This window comes from Harpia harpyja, chromosome 9 (genome assembly GCF_026419915.1).
Source record: "Harpia harpyja isolate bHarHar1 chromosome 9, bHarHar1 primary haplotype, whole genome shotgun sequence".
Taxonomy (NCBI): domain Eukaryota; kingdom Metazoa; phylum Chordata; class Aves; order Accipitriformes; family Accipitridae; genus Harpia; species Harpia harpyja.
The window spans coordinates 13243902-13262738 of NC_068948.1; the positions used below are offsets into that span (position 1 = coordinate 13243902).

At 39.6% G+C, this 18837-nt stretch overlaps 1 protein-coding gene across 1 annotated transcript in view; it reads left to right on the top strand.

The window, feature by feature from the left end:
* The window catches only part of TSHZ3 (teashirt zinc finger homeobox 3), a 64978-nt gene extending 46884 nt beyond the window's left edge, over positions 1-18094 (top strand). The window contains exon 2 of the mRNA XM_052797598.1: positions 13333-18094. Within this exon, the coding sequence (XP_052653558.1) occupies positions 13333-16532 (3200 nt within the window). The 3' untranslated portion in view covers positions 16533-18094. The remainder of the gene's footprint in view (positions 1-13332) is intronic.
* The last annotated feature ends 743 nt before the right edge of the window (positions 18095-18837 follow it).

Genomic DNA, 18837 nt, shown 5'->3' on the forward strand with positions numbered 1-18837 from the left:
TGCAGCTAGCCAGGCACGGCCAGCAGTTCAGAAAGTAGGCAGGAATCTGTCTGTCCGTGATTGTCAGCAGCTTGGATGGGTTTCAGGTTTGTACAGCACCCAGCGCAGTCCAGCGGTTGTTGCTACCGGTGTTTGCCAGGTGCCTCTGTCCTGCACCTAAGAGCTGCTTAGCTTGGCAGGGGAAGGGCAGGATCAAAGAGCTGGCTCTGGTCTCCTTGGGTTTTGGATGATGGCACGGTGGAAGGCCTAGCTGCTGCCTTCCCAGCTTTCTAGCACAGTAGATGTACAGGTGTATTTATGACTGGGTATATGTGCAACACACCTGATATGCTGAACTGTTTTCGCGTTTGTGTTTTTTCATTACAAAACTCAGCCTTGTCTTTGACTTAAGAAGTGAATGGCAAGCAATGCCGCTCACCCGTGTGGCGTGAGTTGGGATTGAATCTCATCCGGATTCTGAGGTGTGATCTGTGCTTTCGTTTGGGGTTCGTTTTAATAAGTGGGGTTTTTTTAGCTGGAAAACTGTAGTGCTTCAGAAGCATTATGAGCATAAGGACTCTTTTCCCCTTTTACAAACAGGTAAAACTGAGTTTAAGTATTCTGTCTGCAATGAAAGTGGTGGAAGGACCATAAATTGATCCCGCAAGTCATGATTGGGGCTTATTTTCCTTCTTTTTCCTCTAAGCCACAATGAATTCCTTCTGAAAGGCAGCTCACGCTTATGCTCTGTCCATTTTTATGCATGCTTACTGTTTTACACATCCAACAGGGTTATGTATGCTTTTTTAGTAACGCCTGCTGAAGCATGGAAAGGATCAACATTTCATTTTCATTACATTTCATTTATTTCTCTATTTTGGAGGAAGGGTTCCATAAAGTATAAGATAGACATAACTAAAATAAGTTTCTACTGCGGGGGAAAGGTATTGGTAGTTAATGTGGCTCCTCATAAAGCAGCTGAATTGCAAGTTACAATCAAAGATTTAGAAAAAATGTCTGCTTGATAATGTCTTTTGCCATAATAAAATACAGTCACACAAGGAGTAAAAGGCTAAAAGAATGGCCAGACAAAGACAGATCATCCATTTGCACTTACTTTGAGACTTCTACAAAGCTGTTACTTGAAAATACCTACGTTGGGTACGGGAACATGGAGATTGCCACCTTACATGTATATTTAGTCTTTGGTTATATTATTTCAAATGTTATGTAGCTATAATAACATGAAATAGATACCCGTACCTGATACAGAGATAAATACTACATCATTGCTGCTATAATGCTGTGCTGCCGAAGGACTTTTTAAAGGATTTCTAATGATAATGAAAATATTCTGATACAGCATTAAGAATTTTGCTACTGAAATGTGTTTAATGTAAATATGCTGTCAGATACCCTTCAAGTAATTGACAAGAGCAGATGATTAGCAGTGTTCTCAATAGTGTTTTTGCATAATCTTACATTTTGACAGAACTCTTCAGCGGCTTTTTATTGTCAGTGCTCTGCAATCAGTAATACTTTTTCCTTGACATTTACTTTGTCATTATAAATCTTGTAAGTGGTCATTTAACTTGTTCAGTATGCATGTAAGAATATCATTACTAACACGTTTGAAAAAATGTCTTCCTGTTGAGGAACTATTCTGAAAGTAAACTTAAAAAACCTTAAATGAAGTAGGTTGATGAGTGACTTTATGAAATAAATACCTGTCTGTGAGCATGTTCTTGCACATTTCAAGGATGATTTTAAAATCACTTTCTTATTGAACATTCACATGTAAGTCATCAAATTCAACAGGGTTGTTGGATTTTTTTAATCTGGTATTTTTTTAATTTAATACTATTGTTCAGTTATGCTCATTTACATCTAACTGACCAAAATTAAACTCTTATGATCCATAAGCATTCATAATTACATACTGCATGTAACGTTAATAGTCAATATAATAAACCTTCATCTTTATTGAAGCATCTCTTGTTTCTACAGCAGTTCTTTAATCTATCTCAATAGATTTCTAGTGTACAGCTCGTATAGATTTGGTCAGTGACAAGGGTTAGAGTAGTCTTGTAGAACATTTACTTGTAGCTGTGAAAAGCCCACATTCATCAGAGGATTAGGTCGATCAGATTGTACCAGGATCAATGGAAGGACTGTGTGATCCCTCTTAGGCTGTAATGTGTTCACCTTCTTTGGAGAGAATTCACATACACACACATTTCTCTGTCTTAAAGCCATTTATCTCAGAATGTCAAATTGCAATAATTAACCATTATTGATCTTAAATTCAATTAACTTCATTAACACAGGTCATGATGAGGGTGCTTGTAAGGGAAAGGCTCTTGACAAGTGTCTTTTCTTATATGACATTGAATGTTCACAATCGTGGCTATAAACTATTCATATTGTGCCACAGGAACATCTTTTAAAAATGACAAGAGTTTGGTTGGTGGCTTTGAAGCAACATTTTAATCCCTTCCCCCTCATCTTCTAGTTCTCAGGGTTTTCCAGCAAATTTTCTATTCAGGAATCAGTGAACCATTTTTTTCCAGCACGTAATCTTAGTGTGGTATTATAGCAAACCCCACCTATTCAAATACCCTTCAGTTCAATAGCTAGTGCTAGATAGAGACTCATTTACAAAAGTGTATATTAGTATAGTTAGCAAATGAGTGAAATGAATATTCAGTGCTTCTTTTTGCTATACATAAAAAACAAGTTGGGGACATCTCATAGAGGTAATCCTTAGAATCTCTGCTTTCTCCAGGTCCTAAGATTCATATTGCAGTCAATAGTTGTTTTTCTTAAATGAGGGCTGAATAAAAACTGTGAAAGGACACAAAGCTTTGTTGGCCCACAGTGAACTCCTTTTTTTCATGGAGAAACTTCATTATAAGTACAAGTTCACAATAGCTGAAATTGTAATTGAAATCATTTGGATTTCTACTATACCATTCATACAGTTGTATGGAATTTATTGTAAGGAGGCACTGCAACCAAAATAGCCATTGAAACTACTGTATAAAGGACTTCAATGGGAATTTCAAGTTTGCAAGAAAAATGAAGGATCAGGTTGAAGCTCTTCTGGTACATTTTGAATGTCTTAAGTAGTCATGATCATTTACGAATAAATCTCCAAGTAGAATGACTCACTGGAATATATTGAAGCATTTTAGGTGAAAACTTGATTTTTAAAAACTTCACAACGAGGGCTGCAGCTCCAGAGATGTGTGTTGAAATTAGTATAGTTAAACACAAATACAAAGCCAGTGTTCTGGTTACTGTAAAACTTGTAAGACGTGAACAGATGAGGAGCAACCAGAGATGTGGGAAGATTACAGAAAGTGAGGTGTAAGATTTTTTTTTTTTCCTTAGTCTAAAAAAATGCTAAACCATAATCAGAAGACAGAAATGTGGATAAAGAGAAATCACAACATCAGTTTTGTTCAGAAACAGATTTCTGTGACAATTAAATGGTCATTTTGTCACTACGTTTGCTATTTCCACTCCACTGTACAAAGCATTTACTGAAAAGAGGCAGGGCAGAAGCAGAATGGTTTGATTACTGCATTTGAAGAAACTAAAGTTCCCTTACAACATCTGTTTGCTCAGTGAAGGATTATAATAATTAAGAGCTATTAGAGCCATATTGAGAACTTTTATGCTCATGCCTGCTTATCCTGGAGTTGGCTGTGAATCTTGTATTAGTTTGTTGAATGCCCTGTGTGCTTTTCAGTGATTAAAAGATGCCACCCAAATGCTGATATCAAGCAGAGATTGTGTCGCTGTGTGTTTTAGTACCAATTCATACAGAGAATTTGGCTTCGTCTTACCAGGATGTTGATAGTGACTTTTGTTTAAAAAAAAAAACAAACAACCAGCAAAGAAATATATTTATCTTTTGAGGATTCTGGTAAATATTTTTGTCTATTTGAGGAAATGGTAATTCTGTGCTTGGAGAAATTTTAGAGAGCCCAAAAAACAATTTACCTCCCAAATCAAAATTGGGGTCGAAGCATAACATGAATCTGTTTTCTCTGCTTATGAACATTTATTTCCCACTGTAGTATGTGCTTGCACGGAGTGGAAGCTAACAAGTCTGTAGCGCTTCACACCAAGCAACTGTCTTGGAAACCAACGGAAAACCAGTTTTGTCTTACTTAGAGTGGATTCCATTTATTCATGATGAATAATTTATACAGCAAATGTAGGTGGCTTTCTTCTGTTACTAATGCACATACTAATTGTATTTGTTAAGTTTATGTGAATGTTTTCAGACTATGGGGCTACTTGTGAACTGTTTACTTCAACAGTTTGTGCCTGGCTCTTGAATCCCCGGTGGCGGTTCCCCCTCCTCCGTGGCTGGTTAGCGGACCCGTAACCTCCCAGTGGACAGTGAGGAGCTGTACGCTCCCGCACATGACGTTCATTTGTAACGTCGGTGTACCTGCAGGGAGGGCATCCCTTCCCTAGGGATGGGGAGGGGTGGGGAGGGGAGGAAGAGGAGGGTGTTACATGAATGTTGATGACGCAGGAACGCCAAGACCCTGAACCGACTCAGACCGAGCAGCAGTTGGGAATTCCCAACGGGTGCTCGCAGTCCCTGTTACTCATTTGCCTACTTGATCTAGTCCTGATGGTGCTTGTGAAAGGTGGTTTATGTGGTGACAGGGAAGGCCGAGAAGGTTTTTTTTTCTCCTTTTTCAGCAGGATCGGCCAAACATTCCAGGCTTATGCTCACAGGGACTGTTAAAATCTCTGCTTCCCCTGGAGTGCAAAGGGGGGAGGAGATTGATTCCACAAAATACCATAGCAAGGAAGGTCCTCTTGTCCTCGTGGGAGTCCGTAGTGTTTCTCAGCCCTTCCACTTGATTACTGTGATTCTGCATTGCTTCTGGTAAGCAACTGTGGGCACACACAGTGAGACATGAACTGTTCCCCAGCTTCTCTACAGCTGTGGTACTTTTGGAAGTCAGTTGTATTGTGTGTGTGACTGCAAATTTAGGACAAAACCCATAAAAATCTGTTTGTCCTGACCAGGCAAAGTCTCTGAACTGTCCCGTTAAGTTTCTCATAAGCATGTCGTTCGCTTCTAACTGTACAATAATGACATCTGAAGGCAGGTTTTAAGTGAGAATGTCTCTATACTTTTTGTCATTATACATGGGAGTAACTTGGACCTTGGGTCTCACTTAATGTTTTTTAAACTTCATATTCCTTCTTGTCAAAAACTTCTTGTAGAAGGCGGCAGATGAACTCTCCAAGTGAGACAAATCTCAGACCGATCCTCACGCAACCCTACCCATAGACGAGTACACTGCAGTGTGATAGGATCGTGTGCTGTTCTCCACGTTAGAAAGAAGTGGTGTTATGTTTCACGGGTGGATAATTTGAGCAGATTTTAGAAGAACCCTGCTCAGCAGGTTGAATTCAGGGAGTTTAGGCCCCGGGCAGAAATCAAGGCGAGCACAGCTTCGGAGGAGAGAGGCATGATCCATCATGTTACATCTCCAGCGTGGTTCTGGTAGAGCAGGCGTTCACAGCTTACCTGAAGTCCTGCTCTGCACTGGGAGCAGAAAGCTCTTTGGAGGACAGTTGTGACAATACTTCTCCTTACTTCAAAAACCTTTCCTATTTTCCCCATTGTGAAAAGAAGTTTGCTGGCAGTCTGCAGATTCAGCATTTATTGGATCCCAGCAGCTTGGCTCAGAGAAGATTTGTAACCGCAGACTCTGGCTTGTGCACAGCAGATGCACCCATGGGTATTTCACTGGGTATTTTATCCTTAATAATTGTTTAAGCTGAAAACTGGCAATTATTTTCAATTATACAAATATATTGTACTCAAACACACTGCGAAGAAGCATAGGAACAGAAGCACAAACTTAAGCCATCTTCTCATGTTTTGTGTAAATAGCTGAATTATGTATATTAACCTACAGGAGTTACAGGCTCCTTTACTTGTCTTCTTGTCTGGCACCAGGCAAGTAATTTTTAACTTCTTTGGATTTCCAGGTTTGCAGCTATAAACTATGGATAAGAATGTTTCTTCCACAGAGTTGCTGTGAAGAACAGAACACTCGTCGAAGGTTTTGAACACCTCAGTAGAATGATGCTGTCCAATAGTACTAAGTTGTTTCTAAGCCATCATTTAATATTATGGCATCCTGTTTTATCAAGTGTGTATTTAATGAAGGAGATAATACATAAATGTGAGCTTTGCATAGGAATCTCTCACTTAAACATCTAAACAGTATTTGGTTTCAGAAAAACTAATGACTCCCTTATCAGCATTAGTAGCAATTTTTGGAATGTTTTCTCTCTTCATTTGTAGGGGGCCTGTACAATACTTTTCATATGGCATCATAAAGTCTAAAGTGAATGAGACCTGAATCCTGTACCCTTCTTTAAACTACACTAAAACCAGGGGAGTTTGGAATACAGTGACATGAGGACAAGGTGCCTGCTGTAGACTAGCTTTGTTCTGCACTGAGACGGTCCACATCTTAACGGCGTATAAACTTATTTCTTGTTATCAACTCTTCACTGTGTTTTCTTATCCATGTAATTCTCATCTCTTAACGCTTAGAGTTGATTTGAGCTCTCTGAGGTTGCTCCAAATGTAATACCAGTCCCGGATGCTGGATCAGAGCAGGTGGCTAGCTTCCTCTGGCCTATTTCGGAGCTCTCTGTGGCAGACAGCTGCAGTATTTTCATGAAAGAACAAACACCAGTACACTTCAAAATTTCTAGTGCCTAATGTTAGCCACCCAGTAGATTGGTGTGCTTTGTCACATCCATCCACACTGATTCCCAATAATTTAATACTGTGCTATTATTGACATGAAAAGGCTGCAGATTTATCAACATACAAAAATTCCAGCTAAACAAGCATTAATCGTGCACATCACATCCAATTAACATGTTCAAAATTAATATTCTTGACCTTGCCAGTGGGCAGAATCATCAGTCTTGCAGTAGAATCGTACTCTGGTGCGAGGTACCAGCGACTTCAGCCGATGCGCGAGAGAAGTGCTGACCTCTCCACTTGGAAATAACATTTCTCTCCCATAATAGACAGTCCTGCCTCTATGAAACAGAACCTTTGACCTTTCTAACAGGAATAATGTCCCTGTCAAGGTGCTGGGTAATCAGTATTGCCATGCCTGTTTAGAGACAGTGTTGTCATTTGCCACTCTTGTAAACAGGGCAGCCACTCCTACCTCCCGTTTCTATCGCCTAATGAGGAATATGCTAACATCTCTGCCAAGTAGTGAAGTCTCAAATACAGTTTCAGTTACATGTGAATTATCAGTCAGTCTCGGTATAGAAATAGCTCATGTTGTGGGTGAAATGTTTGCTTTCTTCCTGTAAGTGGAAGGCCTGCGGAGTGGGAGTTTTCTAACAGACTAATATAACTGTTTTATGTGCCTTCATTTGCATTAGGTCTTTGATTGACTCCATCCACTGAGCTGGTTTTCTCTTGCCTCTGTTCATTAATTTTGTGAGTAAGGTTCATTGGCACAGTCAAATCATCTCCATGCTGCAGTTTCTCTGTTGGCTTTCTCCGGACTTGTGTTCAGACTGAGCCCTCTCTTAACTCTGAATGGTCCCACCGAAACTGGGGGCTCTCTGAGGTGTTTTCATCGATTACTTACATCTTAAAAAAATATTCTGGTTATTTCTCAGGTGCCCGGTGTCTGGTGTCTGCTTTAAAACAGAATGGGAATGCTATTTAGGAAAAGGCTCTGCACTGCCTGCAGCACTGGCTGTGGCAGGAGCAGCCCTCTCGCAGCACTGTGCTTCGGCTTGGGGAGCGAGGGGGGGGCAGGCTGCAGAGAGAGATTTGCTGGCCGAATCCTACTCACGGCTCCACTTCATGATCTGTTCTGATCCTTTTTCCCTTTTTCTTTTTGACTGGGAATATAATATTCACCCCGTAAGCATTGGGAGCGTTCCTGCTCCCAATCCCGTTCTGCTGTTCTCTTTTTTTCAAGTGTGAAATATATATGCGTTCAGGTTTTTTAAGGGGTGAGAAGATTTTTCAAGATGCACTCAAAATCAGATGGTTTGGGAAATGACCCTTAGTATTACACAATGATTTCGAACCATGCATAAATAAATAACAAAGTTGGTTGTATTTTTTTTTTACTGAAAAGCTATTTGGTTGAAGCCAAAATATTTCCAAGGAACGGAGTGGTTTTGATAAACTTTTGTAGTTAAGCGTTTTTTCATGTGAGAAGAATATTTGAATGTTTTGGTACTTTTTCAAGCAAAGAGCTTATATACTAGTTTAAATATACCCTAGTAAGCTAATTAAAATAAAAGGAAAAAGTCTTGGCAAAAAAACATAATTAAAACAAGACATTTCAAAAGTATCGAAATGAAATATTTGGATAGATCAGAGCCAAAATATATGGTCTCAGATGCATTTTTCAGGAAATAGGGGAAGAACTGTGCAATTAATTGGTTTTTGGAGAACAGTAAAATACGCCTTTAATGATACAGTTTTGTATTCCAAACGATCTCAAGGAGGTGTGTGTCTGACCATGTTACTGGGTGGATGTTGCCATGGAAGGGACGAAAACCATGCGATGATTTTCCTCTTTCTGCTGAAGGGGACCTCTAGCAGTCGGGGTCCGAGCCAGTAGCTTTTGTGCCAGTGGGCATCTCAGAAGATTCCCGAGTTTGGCCCAGGACTTCAGTAGAGTAGCAGCTGGTTTAGCCGCTTAGGACTTCCTCTGCCTGTAGAAAGGTAGTGGACTGGTGATTTTTCTCTGCTTCTGCGTAGTAGATCTCTGGTGTCTGTGCAGAGCCAGGTATATGAGTTTATTAGTGTATATACAGTAAGTAGATCATTTGGGGCAGTGATGGATCACAATTTATTTCCACTGGCAAAGAAATGATCCATAGCTCAGTTATGAAGGTAATTCCCTCTTGTGTGGAAATGAATTGCATTATACCACAGCTTGTATTGAAATCAAATGTGTTAATTTCATTATTACCTAGCAGTTTAGTTAATAATTACAACAAATATTAATGAGGGAACTGTCTGTTCTCGGCCTCTCTGTGGATGTACCTGCAATGGGTTTCTGAATCCTTTTGATATCCTCATCTTCTCTAGAAACCGAGGGCCACGCCAGGGAACTGCTTTCCATATATTTATATTTGTCAAATATTATGTCACAGTGACACCATCGCTCAACTTGCAGGCAATTTCCTGTGGGTTACGGTGCCCCGTGAGATGTAAACTAAAAACTTTTTCAAAAACTGTAGTTGTTTTTCTTCTTTTACTCTGGAAAAACAAAAAACCCAGAGCCACCTAATTTCTTTCATTTCCATTCTCACTAACTTCTTCTGCCATTAGAATTGCCTTTAAAGTTGTTTCTTTTTCCGTCAGACTTTGCTGTCGAGGCACTGAAGAACAATTTTACAAATGTCCTGCTGTTTCAAACATTTACTCTACACTTGAAAAGTATCAAAGTATGAGGGTTTTTTTTTTTAAATAAGAAGGAAATGGCTGAGTAACAATGGGCTGGAGACCGTGCTTCTTAAAGACACTCTCTCCACCAGGCAGTGAAGCTCAGTGAAAAAATTTTTTACCATCACCTCCTGATTTTATTCTCTGCTCTCATAGTCTCTTTGCTCTCCCTGTAGGTACTTAGCCAAACAAGGTATTTCTGTGCTACAGGCCTCCTTGTCCTTCCTTCTGTTGCAGTGAAGCTGTTACCTTCATCTCTACTCAGACGGAATGTAGATCATCTCTCTGCCCTGAGCAAGATCTGGTGGGGCAGGGAGGGATCGGAGATTCCCTTGGCTGCAGATGGGCTCCTTTCCACGAGTACCTGCACTGAGTCCCGAACTCCCTGCTAGCATGGGACTGAAGTTTGGCCTTAACCCTCTCTCCTCTTCTGTCCCACATGCTGGTAACAATTTAATTGGGTTTTCTGAGGAGGAAACGTCTCAGCCACCGTAAAGCTACCTTTAGCGGTATTGCAAAACCTTTGAGCGTGCCCCAAGTCTGCCATCACAGGTTGGTCCAGGACTTGTTGGGTTGCCTTACAGTGCCCTGAAGGCAAGTGATTAGGTGACCGGCCCTTGGAATAAGGAATTAGAAGCTACTGGCCTAAACTCCGGTTTAGAGTGGTGTTTTAAGTCTTCGGCTAAGATACTTCCTTCAGCATCCTCATCCCTTGCATAAATCTTTGGTCGAGGAAGTTGGGCATAATGTCATGTTTCATCCCTCCGCTCCTTCGTGCAGGGGAAAGAGCAGAAGGAGTTGTTCAAACTGTCAGTTTATCGAAGTTGCAGATTGCCGGGTTAAATTCCCTACTGTCATTTGTGCCTCATTTCCCACATTTCTGGATCAAAGGCTGATGTCACAAGTTGGCTTCGCAACTTGAGCTTAGGAAGGAGAACAGCTATAGAGGAGGCAGCTCCTGGTTAACACGCAAATATGCTTGATAGTTGGTGAAAAGGGCAAAGAAAGCATGAAAGGTAAATAGATTTACATTTAAATGAGCCGCATGCTGGAGGTTTTCCCTGATGTAAAAGTCAGTCTCTAAAAAAACCGTGAATGTGACAAGTGTTTCAGTCCAAACAAAATTCATAAGATTTCAGCAGTAAGAGAAATAAAAATGTAAAGAAAACCACACTAATTAGGGGCTTGATTTTGTGACCCCTGTTTGTGTTGGTGAGCACTGCTCCCCGGGAGGACTTTCCGTGGTGTGCAGGGACAGAGCACAGGGCTTTGATATGTGCTCTGGTGGTGGGAATGGGTGGCACACACTCACACTAGCACTTAGTGGACAAAAAGAGCAGAAGACAGGTACGCTTACAGAGTGCTTTGGTGTGCCATCTCAGCCCACGGGTGTGAGTGAGATCTTCAGAAGGCAGGCAGTGTGGCAATATACCTTGGATTTTCTTTACCTCAGAAAAAGGGAATTATGCTTCAGTTTCACAACAGAGGCAAAGGGACGGGAGTTGTAACAGAAAAACTGTTTCCGCAAGGTGGAAAAGAAAAAGGGTACGTTTGCTTCCAAATCATCAGTTTTGTGCTGTCATTCTTCCCTTCCATCCTTCCGTATTCATATCACTAGGATATGACATTGTTGAGAGGTAGTTGATAGCCAGTTGTTTACACATTATCAGTAGTTATTTAAAATTTTTCAGCTCTAGAGAGTAATTTGAACTGCTTTGGTCTCCTTTGCTAAAGTTTTTGGTAGAGTTCAGAAACATGATGGAACAAGTAATTAATATGAAAAACAATCTGTACCATCCATAGGGGAGTGAAAATGTTGAATGAAATCCACCTTGTCAGATTTTTTGTAGTAGTTTCATTGCAAGTATTTGCAGGATAGGCACTGATCCTTACTGCAAATTGCCGACATGACTGTAATATACATAAAATAGTAATATTTTTTCACAATATTTTGAAAAAGCATAAAATAGAGCAAAACAGCACAGCTCTATTTCATTAGAGTACATATACTTGTTGTTAAAGCCTGATCTTTGTATCAGCGTCTTTGAAACATCTTGTAATAAAGTTGTTAACATAATTCTTTCAAACTATGTTCTCCCAAATGTTAAAAATAGGACCCTTGCTGCATGAATTTTCTGCATTGAAATTATCTGAGCTGCAATATCTAATCACTATTATGTGTTGCTCTTATGTGATATGTTTGTGCTTTCAAAGGTTTAACTTCTATTCTGAAGATCAGATTATAACTTTACATGCTTGGAGGAAGATTCACTACCATTCAGCCATGTGAAAGAACAGTAGTGGATATTTTGTATTGCCTAACTGAATGAAGAAATACTCCATGTGAAACTAAAAGCCTGATTTCCTTGTTACTTGTAACAGTTGTTTCTTCTTGTGTGGTTTTCTGATAACATTTGAACATATTTTCCCTGAAAGAAGTTTGCAAGGTTCAATATTGTATATGTGATATCTACTATACTGTTCTACATTTTTCACTCTGTTGGTTAAAGTAGGTCTTTTTGGGGTGTAAACTATTATCTTCTCTGCACTATTGCCTGAATAAACAAGCTATAGATTATTCAATGTGTTTAAGATACCCACACATTCCAGATGTGTTGCAGAGAAGGTCAAAAGTCAAGTGTCTTCAACCACAGAGTCTACTGGAAATGTGGTTTTTTTCAGTTTGTAATTGTATTTGTGAGAGATTGCAAGTAAATTTTAAATTCTACTTAATACAGAGCAGCCATATTCCATTTTTGCGTTCCTGCTTAGCTGTAAATTAATGCATTATATAGAAATAGATCATTTTGATCAGTTAATGATCCTTCTCTTAATGTTTCCATAGTTTTCTTGCCTGCGGGAAAAACTTAGGTAGACTTAGTATACGTAGAATATGTGCACAGAAGCACCATGGAAGAAAAAAAAAAAAATGTTTACTGTCAGTTCCCAACTATCCTATTCAGGAAGAGTATCTTAGATTTACATCACCAGTTGCATTAGTTGAGGGGGGAAAAAAAGACAGGATCCCTGTTGGGTGTCCGTGTAGCTTATGCTGCGTAAATATTGACAAAGTAGTCTAAAGAGCAAACACTTTGACATTTGTAAGGTCCACTGGAAGGTCTGGTATATATTTATACAGCAAGAATGAGTACAGCATACCAATTTTCTTGAACTAGCTCCTGACATAATTCTGCATGGGCTTTCTCACTGAGAAAGGTATGTTTAAATGTGAATGGGTCATTTGTTACACCCATAATGAATATCCTCAAATTGCTCTCAGTGACTTGTTTCAAAAGGTTGCGTCACCTGCTTTTACCATCTCCTCCTCTAAAATATGATACTACCAGTAATGAAAACTTTAAAAAAATCTCATTTTTTGATTATTGTAACTGGGGATTTTTTTACTTTGTAGAAATTTTTGATGTTTGTTGTACTCTGTATTTATTAAAGATTGAGTCTCAAAACTGTAATGAGCAAAAAATGCTTGCTTAATTTATATTGTGAATCTGTCTGTTAAGAAATGCATTAGGGGTAGGAGAAGCATAAGACATATTAATTGACAGACAGGAACTGCTGTCTCTGAGGTTGATACAAGTAATTTATTACTTTAGAAATGAATGCCACCTCCAGAATGTGCTTCATTAATTTCAAATTTAGTTTTAATTTCAAGCTGTTGCCCCTTGAGAAGAATAAGGTGGCAAATTATGTTTGAAGAGCAGATTTTTCTCTTGCTCTGAAGAAACACTAAATTTTAACTGTTTAATTTTACAAATAAGTACACTCCTTTGGCTAAAACACTTAAGCAAAAGTATGATCAGCAGAAACTAACTTGTATTTTCTTCTCTTCTTAATAGCCTATGTTTCAGACGAACTAAAAGCAGCAGCACTGGTGGAAGAAGATGTGGAACCTGATGAAAACGCAGTTGACGGGGAGCCTTCAGCAAAGTATGCATGTCCAGAAAAAGACTTCAGTAAGAACTGCCAAAGCTACCAAAACTCTCCAGCAGCTGAATTTTCTAGCCATGAAATGGACAGTGAGTCACATATCAGTGAGACAAGTGACCGCATGGCAGACTTCGAGAGCAGCTCTATTAAAAACGAGGAAGAGAGCAAGGAGGTTTCGATACCACTGGAAGACTCTACTGTATCTGATAGCTTAGAACAAATGAAAGCCGTATATAATAACTTCCTCTCCAATTCCTACTGGTCCAATCTCAATTTGAACCTTCACCAGCCGATTTCAGAAAAGAACAATGGTAGCAGCAGCAGTAGCAGTAGCAGCAGTAGCAGTTGTGGAAGTGGCAGCTTTGACTGGCACCAGACTGCTATGGCTAAAACACTGCAGCAAGTTTCTCAGAGCAGAATTCTTCCTGAACCGAGTCTTTTTAGCACAGTTCAATTGTACAGACAAAGCAGTAAGCTTTATGGCTCTATATTTACTGGAGCCAGTAAATTCCGCTGCAAAGACTGCAGCGCTGCCTATGATACTTTAGTAGAATTAACAGTGCACATGAATGAAACGGGACATTATCGAGATGACAACCATGAAACTGATAACAATAACCCCAAAAGATGGTCCAAACCTCGTAAACGTTCTTTGCTTGAAATGGAAGGGAAAGAAGATGCCCAGAAAGTATTAAAGTGTATGTACTGTGGTCATTCATTTGAATCTCTTCAGGATTTGAGTGTTCATATGATCAAAACAAAACACTACCAAAAAGTGCCTCTGAAGGAACCTGTTACACCTGTAGCAGCAAAAATCATCCCAGCTACTAGAAAGAAAGCATCACTGGAGCTTGAACTTCCAAGTTCTCCAGACTCCACAGGTGGGACACCAAAAGCAACAATCTCGGATACCAACGATGCACTTCAAAAGAATTCTAATCCTTACATTACGCCAAATAATCGCTATGGTCACCAGAACGGTGCCAGCTATGCCTGGCACTTTGAGGCGAGGAAATCTCAAATTCTGAAGTGCATGGAGTGCGGAAGTTCGCATGACACTCTGCAGGAACTCACGGCTCACATGATGGTGACGGGACATTTTATTAAAGTCACCAACTCTGCCATGAAAAAAGGGAAGCCAATTATAGAAGCCCCAGCAACACCAACAATAACGTCCTTAGTAGATGAGAAAGTCCAGTCTGTGCCACTAGCTGCCACCACTTTTACGTCTCCTTCCAATACACCTTCTAGTGTTTCCCCTAAACTAAATGTTGAAATAAAAAAAGAAGTAGATAAAGAAAAAGGCAGTGCTGATGACAAAATGAAAGACAAAGAAAAGTCAAGTGAAGATGAGGAGAAGTATGATATCTCCTCAAAATACCATTACTTGACTGAAAATGACCTAGAAGAAAGCCCTAAGGGGGGATTAGATATATTGAAGTCTTTAGAAAACACAGTTACATCAGCTATAAACAAAGCCCAGAATGGCACGCCAAGCTGGGGTGGCTACCCCAGCATTCATGCTGCCTATCAGCTGCCTAATATGATGAAGCTGTCATTGGGTTCATCTGGGAAGAGTACACCATTAAAACCTATGTTTGGAAACAGTGACCTGGTGTCACCAACTAAAAACCAGCCCTTGGTGTCTCCACCAAGCAGTCAGACCTCACCTGTGCCAAAAACAAACTTCCACGCCATGGAAGAGTTGGTAAAGAAAGTCACCGAGAAGGTGGCCAAAGTGGAGGAAAAAATGAAAGAGCCGGAAGGAAAGCTTTCTCCAATGAAGCGTGCGACGCCTTCGCCGTGCAGTAGTGAAGTCAGCGAACCCCTTAAGATGGAGTCCTCCAATGATGGTGGCTTCAAAAGCCAGCAGAACAGTCCAGTCCCTCAGAGAGATGGTTGCAAGGATAGTCCAACTGTAGAACCTGTGGAAAACGGGAAAGAGCCTCTGAAGTCCATCGTAAGTTCTTTGAGCAGCAGCACAGCTATCATTACTGATCACCCTCCCGAACAGCCATTTGTAAATCCATTAAGTGCACTGCAGTCTGTCATGAATATTCACCTTGGGAAGGCAGCAAAGCCGTCTTTGCCCGCTTTGGATCCAATGAGCATGCTTTTTAAAATGAGCAACAGTTTGGCGGAGAAGGCTGCAGTGGCCACCCCACCTCTACAGTCCAAAAAACCAGACCACTTAGACCGTTATTTTTATCATGTCAACAATGACCAACCCATAGATTTGACGAAAGGCAAGAGTGACAAAAGCTGCTCTTTGGGTTCAGCGCTTTTGTCATCCACATCGACATCTTCTGCATCTTCTTCATCTACAGTGACAACAGCAAAGACATCTGCAGTCGTGTCATTCATGTCAAACTCGCCGCTACGCGAGAATGCCTTGTCAGATATATCTGATATGCTGAAGAACCTGACAGAAAGTCACACATCAAAATCTTCCACACCTTCCAGCATATCTGAGAAATCTGACATTGATGGTACCACAATAGAGGAACCAGAAGAGAGTACACCAGCTCAGAAAAGGAAGGGACGTCAGTCTAACTGGAACCCTCAGCACTTGCTCATATTGCAGGCCCAGTTTGCAGCTAGTTTACGGCAGACTTCAGAGGGGAAATACATCATGTCAGACTTGAGCCCTCAAGAAAGAATGCACATTTCCAGGTTTACGGGACTTTCAATGACCACAATTAGCCACTGGCTAGCCAATGTGAAATACCAGCTCCGAAGGACGGGGGGAACTAAGTTCCTTAAAAATTTGGACACTGGGCACCCAGTGTTCTTTTGTAATGACTGTGCTTCACAGATCAGAACTCCTTCAACTTATATCAGTCATCTTGAATCGCATCTGGGTTTCAGGTTAAGAGACTTGTCCAAACTGTCCAGTGAACAGATTAACAATCAGATAGCACAAGCAAAGTCACCGTCTGAAAAACTGGTGACGTCCTCTCCAGAGGAAGATATCGGAACTTCTTATCAGTGCAAACTTTGTAACAGGACTTTTGCAAGCAAGCATGCTGTTAAACTTCATCTTAGTAAAACACATGGGAAGTCACCAGAGGATCATCTTCTGTATGTTTCAGAGTTAGAGAAGCAGTAGCATTTGCTTTTGATTAAAATAACTGTAATTTGCTTTGAGGAAAACTGTCAAAGACGCCTTAAAGCTACTGTTTAGTTCTTGGCACATGTTCTTATTTTAACTCCAGAGTCGCTCTGGGCTGAACTGTTTTGTATAACTGTACAGTGTTTAAATAGAGGTGCATAATCAGCTGTTGTTACTGGTAAAATATGAAGGTTAAAATGCAGTGGTAAGTGTTTGGAACTTTGTGTAAATTGGATTTAGTTGCTGTGCATCCCTCTGATGCATCAAGCTGCATGCATTAACAGACAGTTTAATTAAGCATTTATAACTAATTCTGGTGCACTTTTTTCATGTGACCTAAGTGTGCTGGTATTTCTCACCCTAAAATCTTTAGCCCTCTGAGTACTTTGAAGCACTTTTGCATTAATTTGGTAAAAATGTATGGATATGTTTTTTTTAAACCCTTACCAGCTTAGTTCCGATTACTAATATGAACCTCCATTTATGCAGAGGTGGCTCACACCTTGAAATTTAAAAATATAATTTTCACATTGAAACATAGATGTATATATTGTATAGATTTCAAAATCTCTTATGGAAAATGTGATTGTGGTTAATGCCATTTTCTTTTTCTTCAGCATTTTTAGCAACAGTGGGTTTTGTACCTGATAAGCTCCAGGTATAAACTGTACCTATATATAGTGTATATTTCATTTTTTAGATCTAACGGTTTTTCTTTTAACATCCAAACATTGTAAATTATATGATGAAAGATACCACAGATAGCATTTATAAAGTATTCAGAAACATTATTCTTAAAGCAAAGTATGTTTTGTTTTGTTTTGCTATACAGTACATCTATATTAATAGAGGTTCATGTTTAAATTATACATATTTATTAGTGTTGCTATCATTCTTTTTTTTTTTTTTTTTTTTTTTAAAACCGTCTGAAGAACAGAAGCCACGGACTGCATTCCTGGCATGCATTCTAACTGTTTTGCACAACATGACTTTTAAAGGTATTTATTAGTAAAAAAAAAAAAAAAAAAAAAATTCAAAATAAACTCAGTGCTCAAAGGGTTAAATCTATTTGAAAAACTTGTACTGTATTTCCTAAACATTGATAAAGCCTTTAAAATGTTTGTACTGTAATACTTTGCTTAAAAGTTATGAGGCATTCTGTGATATAACCTCTTTTACTTATTTATAAGCGCTCTTGGTTGTTATTTCCTATTGTAGAATGCCTTTTTATTTCAATTGGTAACTTTCTGTTTTGTTCTGCCTAATTATTCTCCCAAGATTCCATACTGCAGCTTTATCTTTAGGCATATGAAAGGTAACCCGTGGTTACCAGCACACTAAGTGATTCTGTTCGTCTCCATTTTTGGCAGTTAATTTGCAGAAGTAACTGACAGCTGACACCATATGAGAATCTATGTATAAAATATTGGCATGTAAACAGCACAGACACTGTAATGCACTCTGTGCCCTGTTTTGTTGTTGACAATGAAGCACCATTATATGACTCTTCATATAACCTTTTTTTCTACAGCAGCATTAAAATTGTCTTTTTGCTATAATTTTGTGTTGCGTTCACAATTATGTCTGAAATGTGCTACGACTAACGAGCACATTAAAATTAAATTGTATGCTATCTGTTTATGACTGAAGCTTGAGTAGGTTTCTTCATCTGCCAGGTGCTGGCAGTCAAAAGCTGCACATAAATCACTGGAGTTTTAGTGAACTTTAGCATTTAAAGAGCAGGGTAGCACTTATTCAAAGGCTGCATTAACAGATTTTTTTTCCCCCAGAAAAGATAAATGAGCATTATAACTCCTTTTTAAACATCAGGTAAAGCTGACTGTGAAGATGGGGTTTATAAGCAACGTGTGGCAAAGCAAATAGGTAGGTTGCTGTGCTGTGTATTCAGACCCAGGCAGATACTGCTGCTTGCACACATTTCCCCTGAATGTACTGAGCACAGTCTGCAGGTTGCACTGGTGTGTATTTCACGGCTTAGAGAATCCCTTTCCATCTACCCAACATTTTCAAATGACAGGCGAAGGAACCTGAGGCCGACAACTTAAACTTTGTGATTTTGAAGGGAGTCCTCTTACGGCCCTGCCTGCTGTTGTATGGCATTCGCAGCAGATAGCGAGAGGGGAAAAGAAGATGAATAAACACATGCCAAACAAATGCAAACAAGCGGGAGCATTTATATGATAATGACAGACTTTTACTGGTGTTGACAGGTCATCCCATCAAAACCATTGAAAACAATTTGCATCTCTGAAGCACCTATATTACTATGCATGTAAATAAT